The sequence below is a fragment of a genome, unplaced genomic scaffold, assembly GCF_019419815.1.
Source record: "Pyrus x bretschneideri cultivar Hongxiangsu unplaced genomic scaffold, Pyrus_bretschneideri_v1 Contig85, whole genome shotgun sequence".
In the NCBI taxonomy this organism is placed as follows: Eukaryota; Viridiplantae; Streptophyta; class Magnoliopsida; order Rosales; family Rosaceae; genus Pyrus; species Pyrus x bretschneideri.
In genome coordinates this window covers 834,584-844,255 of record NW_025999826.1, presented here as the reverse complement: position 1 = coordinate 844,255, position 9,672 = coordinate 834,584, and the positions used below count along the sequence as shown (strand labels likewise).

The window sequence follows — 9,672 nt, the reverse complement described above, 5'->3', positions numbered from 1 at the left end:
ATTCGGCAGAACTTGTTTAGAGTATAAATGGCTCCAAAAAGCTCTCTTGTTGGGCTATCTTTTCGATCCTCAACCAGATTCGTCATTTAAGTCACAATTTCAATTCCTAAAATGGTCCCTCGATTCCTCGCCAAGCGAACTCTGCAATCGACTGGGTTGTATTGCAATGTAAAAGAGGGATGTGTCCAGAAGTCTGGGTGACCAGATCCCCTTCCGCTCTAGTCCACATTCTATCTATCAACGGTCTCCCCTATCCTCACTAGGCTCGGGGTTGTCATGCTCAGGGAAGGTGACTAAAGCTTCGCTTCAAGTCATGTTCTTATCCTTCCCTGGCCATGGGTTGTTCTTTTTTCTTGTCTTTGCTGGCCTTGGCTGTGTGCAGTCTTGTGTATATTTTTGTCTCTTCCTTGTATTTATTTTTGGACTCATCATCCTATTTATTTTTGGCCACACATCATCCATGTGAATTAAAAAAATACACTTCTTAAAAAACTTGCGTAGACTTGCCAAAACAAAGCATCAATATTGCCATAACAAGATAAAGAATGCTCTAGAACAACCAACATCATATTAAAACTTTAAGGTTATTAACTCTTTATGTCATTGTGTTTCTATCCAGACTCTATTTTGGTAAATGTATTTTCAATTTAGCCAATATAGTGAATGTGTTGTTGTATGCTTGCAACTTCAGCCACTTAATTACTAAGAAACAGTTATTGGCACTCCAAAAGTTTTATTCTACACTTCTCACAAATGTATTTTTCTTTCCTAATAGAGTGTGGAATGAGATTTTTGAAGTGCTAATAACAATTCCCAATTACTAAATTAATTATTGACCCATTGAAAATTAACAGAATTAAAATACTTATTTAGAAATTCGTATGGTTTTAAATTCTTAGGTATGTATGTAATAGAAAAGAGAATCTATGACAATCACAAAAATCAAATCAAATGCAAATGGGGTGCGGCTCGGGATTTGGGTATTTACTTTTAGGTGTGGGAGGTGGAGATGGACAATGGGATCTTATAGATCCCGTGATTGTGACTATTCATCATATATCATGCGATTAATTTTTGTTAGGTACTATTTATGTTTAATTTTAAATTTTAAAATAATTAATGTCTGCACGATGTACAATGAATGTGGTGAAGGGAGGTGGGCATGGGGATTTATTGTTTTATGTTTCTTGATTTTATTGTTTTGCAAGTTGTGAACGATTAAGGGCGTTTGATAACTATTTTATTTTTAGTTTTTAGTTTTTTCATGCTTTCGAAAACTGAAAAATGAAAGTAGTTACCAAATATGTTTTTAATTTAAAAAAAAACTCAAAACTAAAAAATGAAATGATTACCAAACGACCTTAAGTAAATTCATTTGAGTCTGGTTGCATGAATTTGTAACTAAGTATAACATTAAAATGATTAATTGTATGAAGGTAATGAGTAAAGTGGGTGAGATATTCATTATCACCTTATATAGAGGCCAAATTAAACAGGCCTTAAGCCCTTAGTAGGGAAGACCTCGCCCTCAATATCTGAGGTAGCAAATCACCTTAACAAAGTAAAACCATTTGCCAAAAAGTTGCCAATAACAAGTGAAACCTCAAGTACCCAGATGGCCAAATCATCTGATGAGAAAAAAAACTTAAGTTGTTTGGAAGATCTTGCTTCACTAAAGGCAGCAAATCCCACAAGTTACATAAGCAAAATTGGCCATGACAACTGCCAAATATACACATCACCAACAAAATGGCCTTCTACTGTTTTTTTCAAACAAAAGATTAAAAAAAAAAAAAAAAAAAAAAAAAAAAAAAAAAAAAAAGGAAGAAAAAGAACCCCTCTAGAGGTAATGTGCACTTCCAACCTCACAGAAAGCATTGGAATGATCATATGAAAAATCAAGGTCTTCCACATGCCACCCGGGGAGCTTCTCCATCAAATACTCTGATATGCTGCTCGTCGAACCCGAACCATAGTCACTGAAACAATAATTCTCTTCTACCTTCTTGTCTGACGAAGATGAGATTGTATGTTCCAATAACGAAGAAGGAGAACTCAAGATTTTGTTGCGCGAAACTGTGCTCTGTCTCTTTGTGGATGCCTTTGAGGCTCTTGCATCATTAATTTTTGCGGTCATAACTTCGGGGAAGTTGGAGCAGGCTGATGAAGTTGGATACAAAGAAGAAGCCGCAGAAAGCTTAACACCCGGGAGAAGAAACCTGCTGTGTTTCTGTGTGTGTTCGTTCGATTTGTGAATCGAATGGTCACACTCCCTGCAGAGAATTGCTCTATCTTCTTGACAAAAGAGAAATCCTCGCCTTTCCTACAAAACCAAGCACAAAATATTTAGGACTCAATATAATTTGGAATTTGGATAGTGATTTTCAGACTCTTGTTTTCTCCAACTGTGCTCCTCCCGTACTATAGTTCCTCGATTATCTTTGATTTATTCAATCCAAAGGCTTATATCCAATTGAAAGGCTAGAAAAATAAGGAGTGCATGGGGAGAAATGGGAGGGTGAAAATCACTTCCCAGTAATTTTATAGAGAAAGAATGCATCTAGTACTAACTAACCTGACAGATATCACAAAGAGGGGAGTCTTTGAAAGTTGGGTGGAGAACAGAGAAGCGCTTGTGTTTGCTGGCAAGTTTGTTTGCATGGTGAATTTGGCGATCGCAGACGTCACAAAGAGCGGCTTCATCGGCAGAGCAGAAGACAGTTGCCTCTTCTTTGTCACACAAGTCGCACCGGATCTTCATAATCTCTAAATTAATTTTCTCTGGAAGTGCAGCTGCAGGATATAGCTGAGTGTTTGAGTAGTTGTTGTTTTAACTGAGTTGGTGATGGGGTTGGAAAGGAAATGTTATGGGAGACAATGAATGGAGACAAAGAACAAGTATGGGCTTTTGGGCATTTAGCTGATGAGAAAGTGAGATAACAGCTAAGAACTTCTTTCACAGAACTGATGTCTCTTTCTCCCCACTGTATTATTGTGTGCGTATTTGTTTCTCGATTCTTTGAGTAAAGTCTAATGATATTCCATCAAAGAAAAGAAAGAATATTTGGGAGCTTTTGGAGATGGGAGGAGAGGCTTCACACACACGCACACACACATTCATCCTAACCTCTCTCTTAATATAGTAGAATGAGAGAGAGAGAGAGAGAGTAAGCGACAAGAGCCAGAGAGGTAAATCCCCCCTTTATCCTAAAGAATATATTATATGCAAGAAAAGAGAAGGAGAGGTGATGTGGATGGAGCAATATTGTTAGCTCAAGGGAGACCAGAGTTAATTATCAATTAGTTAGAGGTTTGCTTTTTCATTTGTTATTTGTGCGTTGATGATTGTCAATTTTTGATACATGTAGAGTTTATGGTAGAATTTCCCTGCAATAACAATTAACTGTATAATTTCATATTCTTGATTATATTTAATATTTTATGACTGTACTTTTCTACTCACTTGTAATTTGTTTATAAGGCTAATTTCCACACATATTTTTGGACCTCTCACGCATCATTTTTTATATATTTATAGTCATCAAACTAAATAAATTAAACAAAAATAAAAGACATGATTAAGCTTAAATGTGTAGGAGAATAAAAATGATGTATGTTTATCAATACCATGAACTGCCATGTAATGTAATTTGATTACTTGTGCATAAAGATAACTTTTTATTTAAGATAAAAATATGAATAATTTTGATTATGACGCATGTACTGTAAAACCCGATTAATCATAATAAGCATATGAACACAAGTATTTTTCCATTTAATATTAGCAAAAAGTGCAAAAGGGAGAAGAAACCATAAAGACGCAATACTAAACTGGATATAGATATGCACAATCTGGCAAGTGGCATTGAATCAAATTGATGAAAGGCGCTTTGTTGGTTCATTGTTGGTTCCCACACCATCTCCAATTGTTGTTGGGTTAAAAATTGTTTTTAAATGATTGAAAGTTTTTTTTAGAGAAATTGTTTTGAAATTTAATTACAATTTAATTCTAAAAGAGTATTTTAAGTGTTTTCAGCAAATTTATTTTTTAGAAAATGCACTTCAAATACTTTTAAAATTAATTTTTTTTCTCTAAAGTACTTTCCAAACAAACTTTATATCAGTAAATGAAATAGATTGGAAAACGAAAAGGCATTCCAAACTAGAAGGGAAATGGTATTTTATTCAATACCCGAATTAAAAAGGCATAATTTTGAAGCAAAATAGAAGCCTAGTTTTTCTTTAATTTTTCTCTCAGCATAGGGGATGAGACGAGTGAGACTTTTAAAACTAGAATATGTTAAGAGGTCGATCCCTTGTAATACAATAATAAAAGAAACTTCAACTTTCTTCATTATGAGCATTTGGTATTTTTTGGACAATTTGTTGTAAGATGAAATCTTAACTTTCTTCAATATGAGCATTCTGTATTGTTTAAACAAATGCATTTCTTGAATAGACGTTCAAAAATTTTATATAATTTAGCGTCTAATTATAAGCACTTAAATTGTAATATATACTATAGATAATGTGATGTTGTGAGGAAGTTTCAACTAAAACTTCAGGGATTGAAGACACAAAAGAGAAGTGAAATGGTGATGGTTGGCAGCTCTCCCACCACCACCGCATGTGCACGTTATAGCATGATGGGAAAGCAGAAAACAAAGTTCTGGGAAAGATTTGCAAATAAATAAAAAATGGGAAAATCAGTAGAGGACAAAATAACACTTTGTCAGGCTTTGGTATGGATGATCTTGTCTGAAGCATTAAACTTAAAGAACGTGAAAGACATGCGACTTGTAGTCTTGTATTCCCCCTATATCACCAAAAGATTTGCGATTTGTATGTAAGCATCAAAATATAAGAGAGAGATCAAACATAATCTCCGCATCATATCTTTGGTCATTATAATCATCGTTTTCTTGATTGTTTGATAATAAAATATTTAAAATTTTCAAGGTATGTTTTAATTTGTGACTTAACAGTTAAGTCATGCATAGAGAGATCTTATGTAACTGTACAATAATTAGATTGTATAGAAGTGACATCATCAAGTGAGACATACTGCTATAGCTGAACTATAAAAAATCATTCATTCTTGAATTTAATTTCAAGATTATATAACAAAAGTGAGTGCACGCACTCATTACTCTCCGCATTTGATCTCAAATTCATTAGCGAATGACAATGTTTCTTGATTTACGAAGACAACATTTCTATATAGTTATTATCATCATTTTGATAATCGAATATTATTATTTTCTGGTTGTAAAGTTCCAATACCTCCTCACATGGATGGTATTTTGGAGCATAAATAATAAGGAGATACCTTATTTTACAAAATTGTTTAAAGTTCCTTCCCCCACTGAAGTAGAGACTGGGTGAATGACAGAATGTGTATGTGTTTTTGGAGTCCGGATTCTAGCCGGATCTTCTTTGTGAGGATCTCAAGAATCTGTGAATCGTATCCGTTTATCATACATCGTACGGTCAAAAATCATTTTAAATATTTTTTTTTAGAAATAAACGTAAACAGTACTTGACAAAAATTGATCACACAATGTACGATAAAAGGATGCAATTCACAAATCTCTAGGATCCTCACCAAAAAGATCTGAAGAGGATCTTGTTGGGTGTTTCTTAATGACATACCATGTGAAAAAGTACTCACTTACTCACCACTCAAATGTGTGCTTGTCACAAATTTTTAATATCTTAATTATACACTTTTAGCATTGTAAAACGAAAAATACTATGAAAAATTAATTTTTAGAGATTATGATAGATAACATAATATTTCAGTTGATAATTAGTAAATAAATCAAATTATTATTTATCATATCATGTAATTTACAAAATATAATTTAAATAATAATATCTCTAGTTTAACTCTGCAAAACAATATATTTTGTGAACTTTTTCACCACTTTGGGTGCACTACTTTTGTGACCCCCATAAAGTGTTAAAGTTGAGCAAAAACTTAACAGACCTCCAAAAACAGTATACCATGCAAATTGACTATTTGGGTTGGTGTGCCGTCAGTTCAGTTTTATACTTAAAAACAAGGTATTTTGGTGACGAGGAGAACGGTATACGAATAATTGCGTTCTTAAGTAAAAACTTTTCTTTTTATCTTTTTGGTTTTTTCATCATCTTGTAACTTTGTATACTGATTAGATTTACAAATGATTTAACCATTTAGTTACTATTTAAATGTCAACTATGTGAAAAACATTCTAATCAGAAAGCGTTTAACTATTTGGCTACCATTGTGAAAACTTTAGTGTTTATTGAACAACATTTGTATTGGATAATAATTAGATGACTAAATAATTTTTTATTTGGTTGATTTTTGCATTGATATATTAGATTATCATGCAACTGTGCATGATGAGAACGACAGCGAGAAAGTTTAAATGAGAGGGTTCTAGCTCAAATACCTTCTAATTATTAGGTATGGAGCCCATGATACGTGTAAGAGATTTAGCTGGTCGAGCACCTTAACGAAGTAAATGAAAAAACTATTATATTTTGGAACTTGTGTTTTAGTTTCCCTTCTCCATGGAAGAGAGATTTGAAGCTCAGAGCTGGACTGCCAACTTATATGCTAATCTGATGGTGATTTCATGTATAGAGGTGACACAAACCATGACAAAGTTGAAAAACTGTGAGTTGTGTGATCATCCTAATGACCATGCCTCCATGCCTCCATCACCAATTCGTCCTCAATTGAGTCCTCACATCACATGTTAAGATTTCCACACTACAAAAATTTAAAAGAAAAAAAATTCTGGACTAACTACACTATGTGTTTTTATTATGTATATTAGTATATGCCCACACACATACTCTGTGTGAATTTTATTTTTTTCTCAAGTGAGAGAGAACGTGAGAGTGGATGAGAGGGAGAGGTTTATTTTTTAATTTTTTAAAATTAGAAATGCTAAAATCACATGTAGATGAGGCTTAAACAAAAAAAAAAAAAAGAGCAAAGTTTTGTTGTGAGAATATTACGTTACTGCTTTTAACTTTTTTATTGTGATAGAAGACTAAATAGTCTTTTCACATTCTTTTTGTTGACAAAGATGGTTCTAGTAATTGTACCAAGAAGTGGGTACATTTTTCAAAACCACAAAAAAAAGAAAAAAAAAGAAAAAGATATTAGGCTTAATAATATTATTAAATTTCTTCGATTATACTTTATATGGATACATTCTCAAATCAATGAAATTGAATGTATCCATATAAGTTAAAAAAATAGATTAGAAAAAAATTGAATGGATTTTATACCAAAAAAATGGGTACATTGTATATTAAAAAAAATGATACATTTTACATATAACAAATTGGTATATCTAAGAATGGATACATTTAAGACTAAAAAAAATTTAGACTTCAATTTTCTGACTAAGTGACACTCCCCAACCTAGATAGAGGCGTGCTGACCCCTAAGGGGGGTGGATTGTTACATCCCACATCGCCTAGGGGTAAGGATCCTATAAGCCTTATATGTATATTCTCATTTCTACCTAGCACGAGGCCTTTTGGAAGCTCATTGGCTTTGGGTTCCTTCGGAACTCCGAAGTTAAGCGAGTTTGCGCGAGAGCAATCCCATGATAAGTTACTCACTGGGAAGTTCTCGTCTGAGTTCCCAGAAACAAAACTGTGAATGTGTGGTAGGGGCCCAAAGCGGACAATATCGTGCTACAGTGAAGTCGAGCTCGGGATGTGGTGGGGGCTCGGGCCAGGATGTGACACTAAGTCTATGAGTTTGATTCCCAAATTTTCAAGTCCATTGTAGAAGACCTAACTATACATTTGCCCCTTGAACTTTAGGTGTTGTTTGATTTGTGATGTAGGACAAGACATGGGTCAATTCTGATGAAAAAAAAACAAAGAAAATGAAATATTTGATTGGAAAAGAAGAATAAGTTCGGAAATATTGGATTCAATCAATATGGCGACATGAAAGGTAGCAAGAAATATTCTGATATTAGAAAGGCAACAAGACTCATTAATGAGCTTTTCGTGTTTAACGCCAAAAACGATTGCTTAGACTTCCAAAACCACAGAATAAAGTTTGTAATAAATTTTGAACTTTTTAATTTCTGTCCCAATGCATGTCTTTTAATTTCCTAAGATCCCTGAGCTTCCATAGAGGCTGTGATTGAGTTTATTTAAGCCGTTTGGCTCCCAAATTAATGCATCATTCAAGAATTATTCAAATAAACTTTGCGGTTTTCTCTCAAAATATGGTGGATTCCAAAACATTGTTCTTCAAGGGCTTACTCTAGTATCCCTTCTACGCTCGTGCTGCGTCATTTTGATTCAATGATGACAACACTAGAGATGACTCTAGTCAATGTGAACCGCCCTGAACTAAGCCAACTGACCTCTCATCAGTTTTCTACTGATGCGAGCTAAGCCGAGCGCACTCTATAGACAACGACACCACTGAGCTGATTAGCACAAAATTTTCTTCTTTTGCAGTTCAACTCTTTTGCTTGCCTACTACTCCTAGTGTTTCAACTTTGACCCATCCAATGGTCACCCGCCTTAGCAATGGAATCTCCAAACCCAAAACTCGCACTAATGGCATTGTGGGGTATCCTCTTTCACATGCTCTTTTAGCATCTATTAATTTTGATGAACCTAGTTCTTATTCTTAGGCCTCTAAACATCACTAAATCATGAATGGCATTTAGTTATGAACGAGAAAATTAATGTTTCTCTCCGCAAATAAACTTGGTCCCTTATTCCTCCTCGACCTGGGCAAAACATTATTGGTTGCAAATAGGTGTTTCATATTAAACAAAAATTAGATGACTCTATTGACCTCTATAAAGCTTGCTTAATGGCAAAGGGTTTTCATGAACATCCTGACATTGATTATACAGAGACCTTTAGCCCTATTGCCAAATTGACCAATTTAGAATGTCTTAAGCCTTGTCTCGAAATTGGCCTTAGCATCAATTATATGTCAAAAATGCTTTTTTACTTTAGTTTCTCTAGGAAGATTTTACATGGCCTAGCTTCTTGTCTTTGTGGATCATGCTCGCCCTCATTTTTTTTTGTCTTCAAAAGTCACTTTATAGTCTGAAGTTGGCTCCTCGAGCAAATTAACTCTTTCTTATTCTATCTTGGCTTCACTCAAAGTCCTGCAGACTTATCTATTTTTTTCATCAATGTTTAAACACCATTTTCTACTACTTGATGTTAATGACATTTTGCTCACTAGCAATTCATTTGACTTACTTGACCAGTTTATTGCTATTCTTGTTTATAGGTCTCATGTGACTCCACTAGTCTTCATATTCATTAACCGAAGTATGCTCATGATCTTTTTACAAAAGTTTAATATGGCTTTCTGCAAACCTGCCTCCACGCTTCTCTCCAACAATGTATCTTAAGTTAGTTGGTTCTTTCTAGCATCTCACTTGTCCTGATATTGCCTTCTTTGCCAACATCATTGCCAGTATATGAGCTCTTCCCGGACTACTCATCTCATTATTGCGAAGCGCATATTACGTTATGTCAAAGGGACTCTTGACTTCAACATCCATCTTCGTCCACAACATTCTTTTGCTACTTGGTTGCATATTTCGATGTTGATAGGGCGGGCTATCCTGACTCATGTTGCTCCAGCATTGGCTATCTTATCTACCTTGGTTC

The 9,672-nt window shown here is 34.3% G+C and overlaps 1 protein-coding gene across 1 annotated transcript; it reads right to left on the bottom strand.

The window, feature by feature from the left end:
* Positions 1-1,558: 1,558 nt before the first annotated feature.
* On the bottom strand, positions 1,559-2,930 carry LOC103965232 (B-box zinc finger protein 20-like). Its single transcript, XM_009378254.3, has 2 exons — positions 2,576-2,930; positions 1,559-2,323 (listed from the first exon to the last, which is right to left on the bottom strand). Exons 1-2 carry the CDS (start codon positions 2,759-2,761, stop codon positions 1,841-1,843), a joined length of 669 nt encoding a protein of 222 aa, XP_009376529.2. The 5' UTR covers positions 2,762-2,930; the 3' UTR covers positions 1,559-1,840.
* Between the last annotated feature and the right edge of the window lie 6,742 nt (positions 2,931-9,672).

Bases quoted from the DNA above. Each gene is read 5' to 3' on its own strand.
- LOC103965232 (XM_009378254.3), bottom strand. From the start codon at position 2,761: ATGAAGATCCGGTGCGACTTGTGTGACAAAGAAGAGGCAACTGTCTTC. The intron at 2,324-2,575 runs GTTAGTTAGTAC...TTGGTTTTGTAG, and splicing joins CTCTTTGTGATATCTGTCAG to GAAAGGCGAGGATTTCTCTT.